This window comes from Sphaeramia orbicularis, chromosome 17, assembly GCF_902148855.1.
Source record: "Sphaeramia orbicularis chromosome 17, fSphaOr1.1, whole genome shotgun sequence".
NCBI lineage: Eukaryota > Metazoa > Chordata > Actinopteri > Kurtiformes > Apogonidae > Sphaeramia > Sphaeramia orbicularis.
The window spans coordinates 36,932,138-36,951,856 of NC_043973.1; the positions used below are offsets into that span (position 1 = coordinate 36,932,138).

General features: G+C 38.0%; 2 protein-coding genes across 2 annotated transcripts; both read left to right on the forward strand.

The window, feature by feature from the left end:
* The first annotated feature begins 183 nt into the window (after positions 1-183).
* uck2b (uridine-cytidine kinase 2b) lies at positions 184-8,514 on the forward strand. The gene is made up of 7 exons (XM_030160936.1): positions 184-297; positions 2,561-2,720; positions 3,192-3,288; positions 3,484-3,626; positions 4,598-4,695; positions 4,852-4,900; positions 7,060-8,514. Exons 1-7 carry the CDS (start codon positions 193-195, stop codon positions 7,194-7,196), a joined length of 789 nt encoding a protein of 262 aa, XP_030016796.1. The 5' UTR covers positions 184-192; the 3' UTR covers positions 7,197-8,514.
* A 2,050-nt stretch (positions 8,515-10,564) lies between these two features.
* czib (CXXC motif containing zinc binding protein) lies at positions 10,565-19,719 on the forward strand. The gene is made up of 8 exons (XM_030161423.1): positions 10,565-10,625; positions 10,717-10,800; positions 12,622-12,678; positions 12,775-12,856; positions 12,947-12,978; positions 15,456-15,533; positions 19,214-19,279; positions 19,464-19,719. Exons 1-8 carry the CDS (start codon positions 10,620-10,622, stop codon positions 19,539-19,541), a joined length of 483 nt encoding a protein of 160 aa, XP_030017283.1. The 5' UTR covers positions 10,565-10,619; the 3' UTR covers positions 19,542-19,719.

Sequence of the window (19,719 nt, forward strand, 5' to 3'; positions counted from 1 at the left end):
TACTTGCCAAGAGTGTTAAACAAAAAAGAATGTAGTGTATAAATAAAGTAGAGGACTAGTGTTGACAAAAGACGTATAAATAAATAAATCTGAATAAAAATGGTGGTTTGCATAAAACCAAATGCCCTGCGGTGGGAGGAGCTTCGTCACAATGATCTTCCAACGCAGCAGCTCTGACTGCACATTGCAAGTATGGCCGGGGACAGCGAAACACATATAAGGGACCGAGGCGAAAACAACAGCGTTATTCGCCAACCTTTTCTAATCGGTGTGTCCGGAGGCACCGCCAGCGGCAAGGTTGGCATCCTGTCTAGCATATTTCATGATTTGTGTGAATTGTCACGCGTAGATTTTAATATAAATCACGGCGGGGTGTCAGTCGGCAGCCGGCTGTTAGTTGACCGCGTGGCCTCTGCGACGCAACGTTCAGACTTGATTGACAGCTCGGTCATCTGTTAAAGCATCCCGTTTTCTAGTCGTACTAGTTTAGCTCAACACACGTATCCGTCGTATCGCATTTCGCGTTATTTCCGTATACATTTTCTTTGTTTGATGTAGACAGGGCCGCGTGTCCTTAGACTACGTGGAGATGGCAGATGTTAACTTAGCCGCTTAGCTAAATTCCATCACATGCTAGCAGAGCCGGTGCGCTAGACAATAGTTAATGCTAGCTAGTGTTAGCTTGCCTGAGGCTAGCTAACGTGTGTTTGTAAACAAATTGGCAGCCGCGGTTTATTTAAGGCGTATTGTGATAAGGTTGTACAGTAGGAAATAAGCATCGAGTGTGTGTCACGTTCGTTTGAATGATGTCTTGAAACGCTAACATCCAGTGTGTCGTCAAATTGAACGTTAGTGTTATCAATAATAATAACAGACGGAGGCGCCAGCGGGAAAACCTTAAAGATTGTCAAACATATCCCGCCCACGTGTGTTTGTTTGGTTTTTTAAATTTCCAGTAATGTTACATGTAAAAGATTGGGTTTGATTTGAGTTGGAAGCAGTTGCCGAGATTTTTTGAAGGGTTGGTTTTGAGCGGAAGCCGGCGTTTCCTTTGTACATTTATAGCCGCTGTTATCCTTCTTTACCGTAACTGATGAGTACGGCGTGGGCAGCGCGCGACTCCCCCGTCCTGACCGGTCAGAAGACGTCATAAGCTGCATTTCTTTGTCATGAATCCGATGTATTATGTGACTTAGAGGTGCCAAAAACCACATCTCGTGTAAAAACGTTGATTCTAATCGAGATAGTGGTTTTTTTTTTGCCAGGAAGTTGTATTGAAGACTCGCTGTGAAAATAAAACGATGGTTGTTAATTTTACTCCTATTTTTTTAAGACTCGTCTTCATTTCCAGTTTGTATTTGAATGTGGGCTTTATCGTAGGTACATCAGTAAATACGGATGAGGCCGAAGATTTGCTCTTGTTTTTTTCTCCTTCAAATCCCTCCTCCAAACTTTGTTCCAGATGAGGACACAGGGACGTAACCGGTGTTTTGCTTCCTTAAACCCCTCGCTGTGGGCGGGATTAAGGGTTGTCTATTATTTTGCCTTTTGACCTCACAGCCTATTTACTGGGTGTGAAACCACGTGGCTTTAGAGGACACCTATTTTGCCATGTTGGAAATCTATCTCCTGCTTTTTGTGGCATGGTTATACAGGTTCATTTCGTTGGTTATTATCTCAGACTTCCTGGAGATTTTGAGCTTTGCTATTGTAGGCTATGAATTTGAGGCTATAAAAAAAGAAAAAAGATGCCCTTTGGTTTCGAGAAAGTAAAAAACAAAGTTATTGCTAAACTTTGCAGGATTTCCACAGCTCCTTAATTCATCTTAAACCCACTAATGAGAATTTTAGGTATTGAAATGTCTTGCTGTTTTGTTATAGAAAACATTTTTAGACCAGCAAAAGCTGGCTGTCACCAAATGTCCTTTATTTACATCGGGGTCATCACCAAAATCTGGGTTAGTGGGTTTTGAAAAAGGTTTTCATAACAGGCTTAAAAGGGTCATACTGTACTTAACGTACTGTAACCTACATAATTTTTGTGACACCCTCACTGGCTCTAGCAGCTTTAGAGCATATGTTGTGGTCTTGTACAACATTCATATGGGTCTTAAAGTCTTAAATGTAGCTTGTTAAAACCTGATTAGACTATTTAATGGTAGTGTATATTAGGTCTGTATTTGGTGCAAAGTTGGTCCCTGTTGGCTCAAAACGCTGCTTTGAGCATGTTCTCCCACTCATGAGTGTACAAATTCATTGTGGTACAATTTCCTGCACACAAAAGAAGCACAGCCACTGGCTTCAGGGGAATGCCCACTCAGCACTGGTTATGAGATTCTTTTAGATGGGGAGGTCAGTGAGGACAAAGTGTGGTTCACATGGGGTAGATTACCTTTTTATGACCTCACATAGGGTGAGCGACTGCACATGGTGTCACTGCAAATTTAGTGCAAGTGGGCTTTCTAACCTGGAGCTTGTTAAAGATCTTACTTTTCGACCATGCTCCATTTCTTATCTGGCAGGACAGGAGTTTAATTTGTGTGTGCTACTGTTTCTGCAGTCATCAGTGTGTGAAAAGATCATGGAGCTGCTTGGACAAAACAAGATTGACCACCACCAGCGCCAGGTGGCGATACTCAGTCAGGACAGCTTCTACAAGGTGCTGACTCCTGAACAAAAGGCAAAGGCGCTAAAGGGCCAGTTCAACTTCGACCATCCAGGTACTGGGACACTGAGTACATTCTAACACATATCTCGTACTTCATAGTGCATGAACAAAAAAAAATTATGAAAACTAATAGAAATGGACAGTATGTTGTTACAAAACTAACATTTAGTTAAAACCTTCTGTTAATTGACATGCACAGCAGCACAATTTGCATTTTTCTGCATTCATAATTTTTACAAGGCATTTTTGGCAGAAGCAGTGACTCCTTTTTTGGAGTTTCTCTTTGCCTCGCCTCGTTCTGACTTCATTTCTCGGCTGATTTTAAACCTCCTCAGTCAGCATGCCTTTCAGAGTGGCAGCTGCTGGGAGACCGACTGAAGCCGACACCTGTTACACGAAAGTGATTCCTTGATTACCAAACGTGTGGGTTCCCCACGTGTCCACAGCACACGCATGTCACTGGTGTGACAAGAAACGCCATCCTCTTCGGGTTACAACGTAAATGGCCTTTTCTTGTCCTTAGATGCCTTTGACAATGAGCTGATAATGCAAACGCTCAGACAGATCCTGCAGGGGAAGACTGTCCAGATCCCAGTTTATGACTTTGTGACTCATTCCAGGTGAGATGCTCTCGTCACTCTGTTTTCACCAGAATTTCTCATTAAATTGCCGAACAATAACTGCTGACGTTAATCCAGTTCAACTAAACATTCAGTTATAGAAGCTTATTATGTAATGTCACTGTAATCATGGGCTGAACTTGAACAGAATGTCTTCTGAATGTCATTACTGAGGGCCTTTCCCATGTGTTTCAGGAAAGACGAGTTTATTACGGTGTATCCAGCTGATGTGGTTCTGTTTGAGGGGATCCTGATGTTTTACTCACAAGAGATCCGAGACCTATTCCAGATGAAACTGTTTGTCGACACAGATCCAGACACACGGCTCTCCCGTCGAGGTGTGTGTTAGATTTCAGGTTAACACCCAGGCAGTTGGTAACAGCTCCAATGAATAGTGTTGTGCATTGTTCCTGGTACACAGAGGGGTCTTTTAATGAGTATAACACCCAGTAATTTGAATTTCAGGCCTTAAAAATGATCTAAACACGATTTTTGACAGTTCCTAAAAGTTTAATTGATAATGAAGTTAAAGTTATGTTTAGTCACACTTTTTACTTCCTTGGTAAAAATTTGTATTGATCACATTCAAGCAAAAGCTAAAACCAGGATCATGTTGAAACCACAAAAGGAATAAATCAAGCTATGCATTATTTATAGAGAAACCAGTGTTGTAATGTGGCATATGGCCAGAGTGTCATTTGATCACTTCAAAACAGGGGAAAACCTGTTCGTCGAATTAAGTCAGATTGTTCATGGTACAGTTACTTCCATCTCATACAGGCGAGTACAATCTTAAAAAGATGGATTTCCAGATCATGTTTGAAACCTGTTGGAAATGACTTTTAAACCGCAAAAAAATAGCAGGAAATATTGTGAATAAAAGCATTAGTTACATGTGAAGTCAGAAAAAGAAAAAATTAAAGCTGGTGTTGCAAATCTACAAGCAAACACCTGCTATCACCCAACATTAGAACAATGTTCATCAGAAACATCAAATTCTGGCCCAAGTACAACGGACTGTACTACAGGTCTTATATTGCATTCATAATGCTCTTAAAGTTTTAAGTTTAACTTCTTGAAGCCTGTACAAACCCTGAACTCCCACAGTAGCTATAGATTATTGCCTCTGGTATATAAATGCACATGAATATTAATCCAAGTTCTGTAGGTAATGGGTTCGTTTGAGGTTACTATCAATACTGATGTGAAAACTGCACCTAACATTGCTTACATAAGTGTGGATTTTGATATCTCCGATTTATAGATTTGTTCTGTGGATGTTCATGTTTTTTTTGTTTTTTTTTTGCAGTTCTAAGAGACATCAGTGAACGAGGCAGAGAGCTTGAACAAGTTCTGGCACAGTACATCACTTTTGTGAAACCAGCCTTCGAGGAGTTCTGTTTACCGGTGAGTGACTGACTCTATGGATGCACAGTAAAGGCATGAGCTGGATCATTTTTATTTCCCCCATTCCTCATCACATTTATCTCATATAATTGTTGAAGTTCTTTAAACATGAGGGTTAATGTTGTCCATCTTGTCTTTTTCTTTCATTTCAACTAGACAAAGAAGTATGCAGATGTAATCATCCCACGAGGAGCTGACAACCTCGGTAAGGACAGAATTATCCACTGCCTTGAAACTCAGATCTGAGGAGAAATTAGGCCACACTGAGGACTAAAAAAAACATTCTGATATATTAAGATAAAAATTATGATATTTAAAGAATAAAGGTGCATTATAAGAGTCTTAAAACGGGTATCACAAAAAAGACTGAAAATGTTCAGAATTGTCAAATTGGTAGTTAAACTGAAATACACTTGACACTGCATTGTTTCCTAACTTCTATTAAGACATTTCGTACAGTTACAACTACAGATTAATTCTTCAAATGTTGACTTTTCCTCCTAATATCGACTTTTAGCCTTATTCATTTAAGACTTAGTATTACCTGTGGATCTGTAGTTAATTGCAGAGGTTGTCTAATCTTAATCCCAGGTGAAAGTAAAAATTCCATTTCAAATTACCTACCCTGTTTCAGGAAACAGAAGCCCTGTCATAATATTAGTCTTATACAAAACAACATCTCTGTAATTTGGTGGATGTGCAACTTTTTTTTTTCTTTCTGCTGCATTTATTCAGTCCATTTCCTGGTTGAGAACAGTGGAGGCTGCACTAGTGACAATAAGTTTTAAGTATTTTCAGTGGAAATCCAACAGATTCACGTCACAATTTAGCAATGGTGTTCACTGAAAGAACAAACTTAAGCCTTAAGACAGATGAAGGCCATGATGACAGCTACAGTAAGGAGCATTTTTATGTCTTTCAACAGTTAAGGAAGTGTTAAACCTGGCCTTGACATCAGAACTGAGGAATAAAGTCGGTAAAATCAATTAAAAATAGACTTTGCTTATTCCACATGAAACAGATGTGGGGGCTTAATTTCTAAATCATCATGTGAATAGGGCTTTTTTTCTTCCTAAAATTCTGTCTGTATTCCTATAATAATGACTTTATTCTTGAAATAAGAGTCGACTAATTAGATTTTTTTTTTATGCCAGTACAATAATGATAGTTGGAGATGGATAAAAGCTCAGTAATTCTAAATCATGTCTGCCTCACCCCAAAGTTTGACACTAACAATGTATGACTCATCTGGAATTGAATATCTGGAAGTAATACATCTAAGGTCACATTCACACTGCAGACAAAAGTGGCCCAAATCTGAGGTTCTTTACCCATAGGTGACCCATATCTGATTTTATTTTACTTTTTTCCCAAATCAAACACAGGTCAGTTTCATATGTGGTCCTGTATCGGATACATATGTGATTTTTTTTGCGACACGACTTGAGTCTGAATGATCACATCGCATTTCATCTAACGTTAAAATCATTTAAATGAAACCCGGCAAGATCCATAATTACTCCTGTAAATACAGTGTTCAGAACTGTAGACTGTTCATGTATGAATCTGACGGCATTGCATTTAATTTATAATGTGAACAGCCATGCAAAAAAAATCAGATTTCAAGCTCTTATTGGGCACAGAGAGGAAAAATGCTTTTGCCTTTACCTCCCTTGTACCCCATAGGAGAATAGCTCTAGAGTGGAAATCTCCTGACCCACCAAAAGCATCTGTTTGTTTTAGCAATCTGATCTTTTTCCAAAAATTAGAAAAAATAAAGTATTTCACCAGAGGATCAATTAGAAAGTTTTGTAAGTTATGGGGCCCCTCAATTTTGTATTCTGATAGGCTCAACACCCTCCCATAGCATCATATACCCTGTAAACTAGAAACAACGTGTGAAAGTGTCCCTTATTTACCCACATCATTATGTATATTACTGCCCCCCCCCCCTTTTTTTTTTTTTTTTTTTGGTTCATGTTTAATGGCAGTTTGTATCTATATGGGAGGGATGGGATTCGGTCGGTTAAACTAAGAAAAACAATTCAAAACATTGTATCTAAAATGCATCATATATTGTTTTTCCTTTCTTGAATAAAAAAACAAAACAAAACTGGATTTCAGCAAAAAGTTAGAATTGAGCAGCAAGACGTGCAGTGTAAACATAGCCTGAGTACATTAATTTGTGTAATACCTTTTTAAGTGTTAAAAAAAAAAAAAAATGCAGGGAACCGATTTTCATCATTTCATCAACTATCGATCTTTAAATACCAGATCAGTTCCCATCAGTGTGGTCTAATTCTCCATACTTGAGTCCGCCAGTTTAACTTCTCTGTTTGACTCGTTTCTTCTCTCGTTCTTCAGTGGCGATCAACTTGATAGTACAGCACATCCAAGACATTCTGAACGGCGGACTAAGCAAGCGACACAACGGCTGCACAAACGGTCACAGCACTCCGCGGCAACGGCGGACATCGGAGTCCAGCAGCCGCCCTCATTGACCTCGTCACACCTCTCTTCACAGAGGAGAGGGGTGTGGAGGTAGCGCTGTAAATAACGCCTGTTGGCATCACTGTATTTAAGAAGAAGAAGAAGAAGAAAAAAACAAACAAAGAATTGAAATGCCTTTTATTATGACTACTCTTGGTATTAGTTACTTTCATTGTAATTGTTGAATTTCGGAATTTAGATTTTCGTCAGAGGGGGGAAGAGAAGCTTGTCGATGTCTTTGTGATGAGACCGTGGGTTTTAAATCGACCTCATGCATTTTCCTCCCAGATTGCATTTTGTTTTTTATGTATCCCCTGCTGCTCCATGGAGATCCATGCCAACAATGAATAAAAGAGGGGAAACCTTTTTATTATTATTTTTTAATGACTGATAAAACTTGAACCCCTAATATCTGGGGAGTCGGATGAGGGTCTTTGTGGGTTCCATGCAAGAAGGAGTTAAACAGGAGTGACCGGGATTGCACTCTGTATTTACAATCTGACAATCTTGGGAGTGTTTCCTACTCTTTTTCAGTGTTTTCAGTTCCCATATGTTTTGAGTGTATAAAGAAAAGGAAAAAAAAAAACTACACTATGGGTCTACTCAGAGTCCACCTCACTCATTTTGTATGTCTAGCAGCAGTGGAAACACATTTCACTGCTCTAAGTACAGAATTTCACACATCACTACCAAACTAATGAAGCCAAAGGCTGGAAGGTTCAACTGCCTGCTGTATTTGATGACAGTCTAGGGTATTGTTACATATTTTGGGGACGCATCACCTCATGTATAGTGGCTTTACAACTCTCTCACAGGTTTTTTTTTTTTTTTTTACCGGCTGACAGATTCTTCACCCAAAGAGGCTACTTGAATTTGGATTTTCCCCCAGGTTACACCAGGAAAAATAAAACCTCTGCTGAATACGGTGAAGTTATCACATGCACACTTCTCAGGTTGACATAATAATACTTTGAAAAGCCAGATACAGGTGTGATGAAGGCGTCCAGTGCCACAGCAATATGAGCTCTCCCAGGTGCGTGGCTGTATTAACCACCGAGACCCACCACAATGCCTCCGCAAAGTTGCCTCAGGTTAACGTGTCCAGTAAGTATCCACACTATTCCACTCTTTAACACAAGGTTACAGTAAAAACAGCTGTATACATCTTTTTGTATTCCCCGTGCTGTATTTGTCATGTATAATGCAACTGAATGAGTGATTTGTACCAGCGATTTGTACTGTATGGCTGTTGTATTGGCTTGGGGGGTTGTTGATTTCTAATTGATATCATCGATTACTTAATGGTCAATAAAGTCATGTTGCCGAGCATCTGAGCCTTGAACTGGGTCATTTTTATGTCATACTGGGGGGGGGGGGTCTGAGTGGGAGTGGAGGCAAGAAGTGCCTAGAGGGGAAAATATTAATATTATGTAAACTTGGAAATCCATAAATCCACAAAGGCATTAAAGTTAATCCATATGTAGGCCTGTGTGTTAAGATGCCACAATCTACTTTTCACTTTCACATGCTGTCAGTGTGTAAACATTTTTAAAAGAAATGTGGAATATCTTTTGAACATTTAATTCTTAGATTCCTACCAGATATACAGTGGACAACGCTCAAAATGGTAAAAAAAAAAAAAGGAACCTGATTGTCCACTGTCTTTCTTTAATATTTATTGACAATATTAGCTTATTTTCCATATGTAATCAGAATATAATTTTTTTTAAATTAATCAACACATCTGGATTTTCTTAGAATGGTGTTCTGTATGATTTTTTTTTCTTCTAGTTGCCACTTTTTTTAGAGCTATAAAACCTGTGTTTACTTATCAGTATAATAAATTGTCATGTCCCTAACCCTCACATGTGGTGCTGGGGCAATTGGATGCAAAATTACCTCTAGTTGTAATTATTTTTTATCTGTTGGAGTTCACAGTTAAGAGAAAGAGGGAAGTTTCACGGCTGAACTTAAATTTTCCAAATTAGGTGGTGATATATCTACGTGTGCCAGTGTTGGCTGATGCTTGTGTGGATTTATTTTCAATTTCGATGTCTTAGAAAGAATTAGTACTGTTTTTAGTGAAATGTGTGGTTATTACTATGGTTTTAGGGCACAAAAGTCCCAAAAAAACATATATTTTTTTTCATTAGATATGTACTTTGCTGTAAATTCTGTAGTTTCAAAATTGCAATTGCATAATTTGGCCACACGAGGGCAGTGTTTCTACTTTTCGCACCAGTTCAATTAAGGTTTGATTGTAGGGGTTCAGTCCAGTTCTGGTTTAATATGAGTTACTAAAGAAACAATATATGATTTTTTTCCCCCCTTGAATTACACTGGGTTACAAAAAATGTTTTTTGCAAGTTGTGTAGGTTTTTTTCAACTGAATTAGGACCATTTTGCACCGCTAAATCCAAAAATGACATCTGTTTTTCTCAATCAGGTCAGGTTTTTTTGCTAATTTAGAAAAATTTGATCTTCTCACAAAATTGATTAAATTTTGTGACTTTATCAGTTGATTTTTTTTAGATAGTTCTCACCCAAAATAGGTTTTAAGAGAAAAAAAAAAATCATTTTCTAACAGGATGTATTTATTATTTATTATGTATGATGTAGCAGAATACATCAGGCTTATTTTTGCAAGATCTTCTAGTCAAAGCCATTTCATTCACCTGTAATATTAAAAAAAACATTAATCATAAATTGGCAAAAGTAAAATCTTCAGAACTGGTTTATTGCAAGAAATATGAAAGAATTTTGTATCATATGATGTGAAAATGCCCATAAATGTAAGCAAAAATGTTAAAAAGCCAATATGTAGCATAGTTCAGAAAGTTGACCTGATTGAGCAAAATTAATGTGATTTTTTGATTCAGTACACCAAAATTATCCTAAATCAGCTCAAAAAACTTAATAAATTTGTTGTTGACCAGTGTTATCTTCAACAAAATTTAACCACTGTTCAACTTTTCTTTCATTGTCCACGAGATGGCGCCTTTTCCATGTAGAAAGTATGCAACGTTTAAGTCAAGGTTGGCTCTATGAACATGAAGCACCGTACACCGACTGAACTGCTAAAAAAAAAAAAAAAAACAATGAAAAGGTAATTTATTCGCTGTTTTATTCAGCAATAACTGGTGGTAAGGTGTGGTGTAGATATTATGAAAAAAACATAAATGCTAAAAAGCTGTTAGTCTCACGCAAACACATTTTTCCACGGTTAAATTTTCTGTGGTAACATATAATAAAACTGTGCAGATATTCCTCTAAAACACAGCCCTGGTGAAACTGTGTTATTTTAGATTGTATTTTCGTCCTTAATATCGTGATAGTTCCACTTAATGATGAATAAAACTTTATTTTTAATAGAAATTTTAAATTTCCGAGTTGTACATGAAGGCAGCAGTAGTTGTCAGTGGGGAGGATCCAAGATGGTGGTATGTATGTCTGCAGCATGTTCTGGTGTAAACATTAGACTAATTTGTGTCACTCTGGAGGTTTTTTAACACTGTCTAATGCTTGTGGCAGAAATTTGGGCTCCAGTTTAAAGCCACCCTGGAGAATGTCACCAAGGTTCGACCGGAGGGGGAAGATTTCCGCTGGTTTTTGAAGGTACGAGCTAGCTACCAAGCTAACATGCTAATGCAACTATTCACCATGGATCTATTAATGTTGTCCACGTAGGCAACAGATCAAGCGGTGTAGGGTGTGTTTACTAACTAGTGTTCATAATTTTGTACAGATGTTATGTAACTAGATGGCTAATTAAACATGTTTTGTGCACATATTGCTATCTCTTATATGTTTTTGCACTAGTATCTGTTTAGCCTCATTCAATCACAACTTTCATCCAATAGAAGATTCCAGAATTAGTAATCAGTTATTTGTAAAACTGTGTGGTGGTTGAGCAGTCTCAAACTCTCCCTGGATGTGGAATACATGTTCATGTTTTACTTTCACCATCTGTAGTCAAAGAAATATTGCAATAAGCAGTGAAACGTGGTGAAAGTGATGTTTCTACAGCTGTTTACCTTAAACTTTACTGTAATATTTCTACTCTCTGCCACTTATACTTCTACTCCCCTGCCCCTCAAAGCTAAATATTGTGTGTTTACTCCTACTTTAGGCTAGTAAATATAGTAACATTAGTTCTTTCATCTATGTACAGTAAGTGTCTGATTAAGTGAGGGATCTTTTACTCAATAATTGATCAAAATCCAAAGATACCCAGTTTACTGTCACAGAGGATGAAAGAAACCAGAAAATATTCACATATAGGAAGATGGAGTTGAAAAATTCTGCCTTAAACCAGAAATCTGTTATCAAAATAGTTGTCTACAAACGCAGTAACTCCAAGTCATAATGTAATCAGTTAATTATTGCAGCTCGAAGTGAAGCATAAAGCTTTAAAACTGATACCACACTGAGAAAACACTGCTCTTCTTCAGATAAAGTGTATTTGTATTATTTGCTGAATGAAGTTGTGTGTGCAAAGTTGAGCTCATTGATGCATTTTATGTACAACTGAATAATTTAACACCAGAACTGCTGTTTTACAAATGTGCGTCATTACATTTTAATATGATGTTCAAGCTTCCAGTAAAAATGGACATTTAGACCTGGAACAGACCAACACATCTGCATTGATTGTCATTTGATCGTTTTTAAACAATCTGAGTTTTTAGGCATTTGTTATTGGGTGTTCAGTCATTTATTACAGTTTACAGTGGATGAGCGATAGAAATGTATGAATCGCAGCCTTGTAAAACACAGGAAATGATCAAACAAACTCCTGTTATGACTTGAGACATTTCATTTGGGGAGATAATTACTCTTTATGAACATTTCATGAACTATGAGTTGTTCATTGTTATTTTTGCCCTGTTGGCAGTTTTAGGTATAGACTGACTCCTGTGTTCTGGTTCTAGTGTTCACTAATGCATCAAGATAATCATACTTTTGTAGTGTTGCTGTTTCCACCCTTGAGACAAAGCATTTCACAGCACATTTAAAAGACTTTGGTCTTTCAAACATTAAAAAGGATCACATTTAGACATGAAATTTGTTTTCTGAACAGTATCTAAGCTGCCAGATAAATATAGTTAAGTAACAAGAACAATATTTCCCTTTGAGATATTGCCAAGGAAATGTATAAAGATGCAGAAAAAGAAAAAACTCAGTTACAGCTGGTTTAAGAACAGTGTTTGTGTTGTAAGAACAGTATCTCAGTAAAACGTGTTTCACCAGTGTTTCCTCTTTTTTCTGTGTTTCTAATATAAGGTAATATAAGATACACAGTTGATTATGTCTTTAAACTGACCATGAAACATCCAACCACTAAAACACAACATAAAAACATTTTATTTTCCCTTGGCTGCTTCTTGTTAGTGTTACTTTAGTTCTGTCTTTCTTCTTCTTTTACCCTTTGTGTAGCTCAAGTGTGGGAACTGTGGCGAGATCCCAGATAAGTGGCAGTATGTAACCCTGGTGGTAAGAAAAAACACACTTGTATTTGTATATTTGCCTATTTTTATTTAACTTGTTACACAGATATAAATCCTCTGTGCTCTGCATGTGTTTCTGTAGGAGAGTACGCCGTTGAAAGGAGGTCGAGGCAGTGCCAGCATGGTGCAAAAGTGTAAACTCTGCTCCAGGGAAAACTCAATTGGTATGAAATATGTGTTTTAACTCACTATGCTGTTTATATTTTGTGATAAAATCCCCCAAAAATTATAACACATTGACTGTTTTCTTACAGATATCCTCAGAGATACAATTACACCTTACAATGTAAGTGGCCAGTTTTAACTGTTTGTCTGACCTTTAAGTTACTGCTTAGATTTGGGATTTGTTCATTGATCCAAACAGAAAACATGTTTGCTGTGAAAGTCCACACAAAATACACAAAGTACTTTTTAGGCAAACTGTTCCTAAAGACTAAATAAATTACTCCCACCTAGGGCTGGGCGATGAATCGAATTAATTCGATTAATTCGCCTTTTTAAAAACAGACGATTTGAAAAAATGCAAAATCGAGGCGAGCTTAAATAAATAACTATACAGATTCGTCTCCTGCCTTTCATGACTTGAGCACTGGCGTTTGGTTCCGCCTCTTACGCCTTTCCAAAACAATCACGCCCCCGCCATGGCGGACACAACACAAGCCGAAGAGTTGGTAGCTAGAAAAGGGACTCATGTTACGTCGATTATATGGAAATAGTTCGGATTTGACAAGACTGACGCAGAGCAAACTACATTCGTGTGCAAGGTTTGCAGAAGTAAGGTGAAAACGAAGAGTAGCAGCACAACTAACCTCTTTCAGCACCTCCGGCAGAGACACCCTAAAGAATGGGAAGAGTGCTCACAGCTGCGGGAGTGCGGTGTAGCTAGCACTAGCCATGGCAAACACGCCGCAAAGAAACAACAAACTTTGCCGCATCATTGTCTTGTGCCGTGCCATATAATAAGTCAGGGGCACGATGGATTAAAATCGTTATCGTTCAAGATGACCAAAAAAATCGAGATTTTATTTTTTGGCCATGTCGCCCAGCCCTACTCCCATCTGGTTAACCCTTTCATGCATAGTGGTCACAACAGTGGACACTTGTTCTCCAACTGTTCTCTTGTATGTTCATGGGTTTAGTTGTTTTAGTTCCATATCCTCCTGAGACCCAGTAATGCATTTTTGTCCTCTGTAGGGGACAAAAGTTTGACAGTTTCACAAAAAAAATGCTGTTCATTGCGAAGGACATTTCATTGAAAAATAAATAAATGAAAATAATTTTAAAAATGTATCTGAAAAAACTGTTACAATATGCAGTTTCCAATCAAGATGACTTTTTAATGTGGAAAAAAAAAAAGAAAGCTAAAAATGTTCACTTTCCTGGCTCTCAGGAGGATATCAACCAACACAGTGGATGCTCATGCATCATCTACACTGACATTCAGACCATTACCGGAACTTTGCTGTTCTTGATAAACCTGATCTGCACTAACAGGTTTGATTGTAAATCAACTGCTAATTTTCTCAAACAATTTTTTTTTTTTTTTTTTTTGTGTGTTATTTCCATAACTTGTATTAGAATATGATAAAATGTGTGAAAACATAAGATTAGCTGCGTTAAAAAAAATATATATATTTCATAGTTTTCACACAGTATATCACTTTATGATAGGTTTTAAATATATGTTTCTTTGCTTCAAAAATCAAATGCGTGTTGTCCAGCTGAGTGGACATTTTTATAACTCTGTGAAAAATAGATTCATAAAAAAAAAATTCAATTGCATTGTTTTTTTCATGCCTAAATAGGAATAAAAACACTCAGGAAAAAAATCTTGATTAAGGTTCTCATAATTCATGCATGAAAGGGTTAATATTAGAAAGTAGGAGGATGTTTGGACTTGAAGTGAACTTGTACGTATGACATTAATTGTGCTTTGTCCATCACTTAGAAGCAAGAGAGGCACAAATTCAGTAAAAAAATAGCCATAAATGCACCACACTAGACTTTTTTATTGCGTGAATTGCACATGGGGGCTGAACCTATGGGGAGCAGCCATTGACGGCCATAAGTGACATACCCGTGTTGATTTCAGGTGATCGAGTACGAGTTAACACGCAGCAGTCAGTGAGAAAGATTGAGTGGAAAACACATGTTCGCGCTTGTTTGTGCAGCTGTAAGCTTTATACTTCACCATTGTTCTAGAGGCGTGGCCCAGCACTGGCCGATAATGTGTCATCTTAGACTGTTGTCTGCTGCACTGGGCCAGAGACCAGTCCATCTCAGCCCAGGTAATTAGACAATTCAACGTTACTGCGTCACTACCAGTACTGGAACAGCCCATGTATGAGGATACAGGAAGGGAGGATATAGGAAGTTCTAATATTTTGAAATACCTTTTTTTTTGTAGTTATAGGCTCTAATTTTCCATCCATCCATCCATCCATCCATCCATCCATCCATTTTTTACTGCTTATCTTGTCGGGTTGTGGAGGCAACAGTCTAAGCAGGAATGCCCAGACTTCCCTCTCCCCAAACACCTCCTCTAGCCTCTCCTCTGGCCTTAATTTTTAAAAAATTAAAATAAAAAATGCTTAAAACAGTTTACAGGGAACAAGTACTTTCTGAAATAACTGACAAAAATATGTAACCTGTTTTTTTGCGATGCTAGTTCCTCGGGATGCATCTGTGTAAGCATTGAGAATGTTTTTTTTTTTCTACATGTTGTCAGCCTGTATTTTCTGTATATTTTCTGTTCTGCTACAGGCTGAGGACAATGAACGCTTCAAGACAATGGTACAGTTTGAGTGTCGAGGTCTGGAGCCTGTCGATTTTCAACCACAAGTGAGAATCTTTGAATAAATCTATTTGTACAAGAAGTCCTTTAGAAAGTCACACTTTATTTATATGTCTCTTAAATCAAGGTCATGATTTGCATGACGGTAGAATAAAAACAATATGGAACATGCAATCAAAAAAGAAGAAAATTAGTAGATAAGCAAAAAACCAAGTCAGGCCAGATTTAAATAATGATAATTAAAAAGCGATATCAATAAATAACTAAAACCAAAATTGTTGTTGCTAAATACATGATCACATTTGGAGAAGACACATGAAACCAAATCAGTATCAGCAAAACTAGACATACAGTACTACTACCACTTCTGTGTCCACAAATAAGATAGTTTTTTATGCCAAGGCCAGGCTTTTTGAGCTTTTGCAGAATAGAACTTTTTATATTGTTGTAGTACAACTTTACACCCTGAAGTTAATTTAAAAGAATCCATGTTAATGCCTCTAAATCTGAGGTTTTCATTCCACCTGTCCTTCAATGAGATTCTGATGAAACTCAGTCTCCAACATAATGAACTGAAGTCAGTTTTTACTCATTTCAGATGAATTTGTTGTATGAGTCTGAAATAATAAATAATGAAATAAAGAGTCTGAATGTATTAAAACATCATGAAGAACCAACAACACAGGCTGTTGAATGGGTCTTTTTGTTGGCTTAAGAGTACTTCAGGTCTTTACGTCACCGTAGGAAAAGACTGTGACGGTGAGAAAAAGTGATGAAAATATTTTATAACATATATAGCCTAAATTAAAGTGCATTTCAAGGTTTAATTGGGCCTTTATTGTGTGGTAAAACCAGAACAAAAACTCAAACTAACACTTTCAGAGCCTCATATGGTTCTACATGAGTGTGTTGTGATGCTCTGCTGTACAAATGTCCCTGAACTACTCCTGAACACATCCACACCTGGACATTCAGACAAGGGTTTATGCGGGTCATTAAAGGTGCGGGAGACTTTCATGACCAATTTTTCATCAAATCTGTCAAACCTCAGTCATATCCTCAGTATCATGAATCTGTAAGTCTTTCTGTCATTCCTCAGCTGAATCTCTTGTATTACAGTGAACAGTTTCTTAGTTCCATCCACCAGAAACAAACCGTGTGTTTACAAACTGAGCTGGGAGGTCACTCGGGCATCTTCGGAATTTTATCGCGACATGCATTGTGGGAAATGGAGGTTCACGCAGCCACCTTACAGCAGCATCTGGAACAGACGTGGAAATGGCAGGAGCTCCGTTCCCTCTATGCATATGCCTCCAGCTGTTTCCGCGTTTCAGCCTTTTCCACGTCGTGTTTATTTCATTCATATAATACCATATGGCAGGGATTAAAGTTCTCCGTCACCACGATGGATTTCCGTCAAATGGAAAAATTGAGGGGGGAAAAAAGTCATATTGAAGTAACTTCCCCAGTCCAGACCCAGTCCAGTCGGCACCGCGATCCTGTCCTGGGTCTGCAGGTGTTTAACACAGGCACGCCATGCACAGGGGGCTGATAGGTTTAACAGTGATGATAATAAGATGACTTATTTATTTTTATGTCGGGAGGAGAGATTGATGACTATTTCTCTTTGGAAGGAAACGCTGCTCATTCTGTGCCTCAGAAACACATGGACAAGTTCAGCTTTACCGAAGTTCAGCCTCCAGACTAACTTTAGTTTAGTGCTAACAAGTAGCTTTCATTATGAAAGAACCACAACGAAAAGGGAAGAAGACAGAACTGATCTACATGTACCTTCATGTTTGGGTTCATAGCTTATCTCCTCTTGCCGGTATATGACTAGTGTGTGTGTTTGTGTGTATGTGCCCTTCCCGTGCGTGCGGCTGTGCGCGCTGCGGCCTTACACGCTTACGCGCCCGACTGCATAAGTGCTTTATTTTGACCCGTTTAGCATCTTATTTCTCTCTGTGTGGTACAGTACGAGCCTCCACCTCCACTGCTCCAAGCTCCACTGTCCCTGCAACAACCTCCACCTCTACTGCCAAAGTGAAAGTTCTACTAATGTGCCTTGTGTCTCTGGAAAAAAAAACAGAGGTGTACATCTGGAATGACCAAGCTTGAAACTTTTGGTTTCAGTGCCAAAAAGCAGAAAAAATATAAGATTAGTTGGTTAGGGTTACATTTACACAGACATTTTCCCCAAAATTCATGTGCTGTTGGAGTTGGAGTTATGTTTTAGGAGTTCCTAAATTGTTAAATAAAAAGTTTTTCACTCATTTTTTGCTGTAAGGTTTTCCTCTAGTTATTATTTTCACTTGCTTCAAAGGTTTTCATACCCTTTAAAATTAACCTGAGAGCACCAAAATTGACCTGAAGCTTTAAAAATTTTCTGAGGGAGGACCCCCAGACCCCCCACCAATACCACTCATGACATTTTTTCTCTCCATGTTATTAATCTTCTACACCTGTACACTCTCCCATTCAGTGTGTTTTACAGTATTGCCAAATTTGACTATATAAACTTGTACGCTATAGTAGTATTGTATTGGATCATTTTAAATAGTGGCCAATGATTTTGACCAGAAGAAAGTTTTCAGTCAGATGAAAAATTTTTGCTTTAATCCCTGCCATATGGTTGCGCTGCTGCTGCTGCTGTCAGGTGGCTACGCGAATCTCCCTTATCCACAGTGCACGTTGCGACATAATTCCTCAGATGCCCGAGTGACCTCCCAGCTCAGTTTGTAAACATACGGATTGTTTCTGGTGGATGGAACTAAGAAATTGTTCACCGTAATGCAAGAGATTCAGGTGAGTAATGACAGAAAGACTTACAGATTCGTGATACTTAGGCTATGACTGAGGTTTGACAGATTTGATGAAAAATTGGTCACGAAAGTCGCCCGCACCTTTAAAAAGCCTTAAAAGTCATTAAATAGATTTTGTGAAAATTAAGGCCTTAAATGGCATTAAAAAGCATTAAATTCGATGTCCAGAGGCATTCAAACATTAAATACACTTGATGGAAAAAAAGCATTGTTATTCATAATTTATTTGGATTATATAAACATTTAATAATTTTGATTGGAAGTATAGTGTGATGATTGACAGGCAGAACCCTTTGATTGGCTATTGTTTATGGCTGATACATGAAGTCATAACACCGGATACTTGGAATGCAACATGCTGTGGCAAAAGAGCGGAGGGAATATTAGCAAATGTCTGAAAAATGGGAAAATGCAAGTTTTAGCAGAAGTGGTTGGAGGAGGAACTATTCAGAACCTGGTTAAAGCCTGTCGAAGGTAAACTGTCATAAAACTATATATAAAACTGTATCTGCAGTCGGACAGGGGCATTAAATTAGTTTAAAGCTGATCACCTCCATCTCAGCCTCATTTCGATTTTGTAATTGTTTTCAGAATCATCAAGTGGTGGAATTAGTCTCAGAGCAGAAGTGAAATTCACTTTTAACTGAATTTTAAGATTTATATATGACAAGTACAAACTCTTTTAATGTAGTGACTTTTGCATTTTTATTACGGCGTAAAGTCATAGCCTTAGTTTTCAAGTTTTAACCTTTAATTCAACTTGTTGCTGTTCATTTTTATTTAAATATTTGTGTCTTCTTACCTATTGCTGTGTCTGTTTCCTGTGTTTCTTCATTTCTGTCACTGTAAATGCTTTAATCTGCCTTTATCCTAGCTGACTTTGTCCTTTTTCACCCCTGGTGCAGGCTGGTTTTGCTGCAGAAGGAGCAGAGTCTGGCACACAGTTTCCGGAAATCAACCTATTAGAAAAAGTAAGTGTAATGAGTATAACCTGTCCTTCACTGTGTTTTTAGTTTTTGTTTCTCTGGAAAGATATCAGACTCTGATGCTGCACCATTGGTTCCAAGTGTTATTTTGTCACCTGAGTTAAGAAATCATGCAGCTTTGGACGGTGACTTCTTAACAACTTATCAAAACTATTGTAATTTTTCTCAGGACTGGACGGACTACGATGAGAAAGTCAGCGAATCAGTGGGAGTATATGAAGTCACACACCAGTTCATCAAGTGCTGACGGGCCTCAGAGACATTAGGGTGAAATAAACATCCAGGATTCTTCAGGAGCTAATATGGTTTGATGCGTGATGATGAACATTAACAGAAGAGAATGAACACAAATGTCAGATTAATCCATTTGTTCCTCAATCAAAGCTTTTTCACTGACTCAATAAAACTCACGGGTGGCTCTTCTG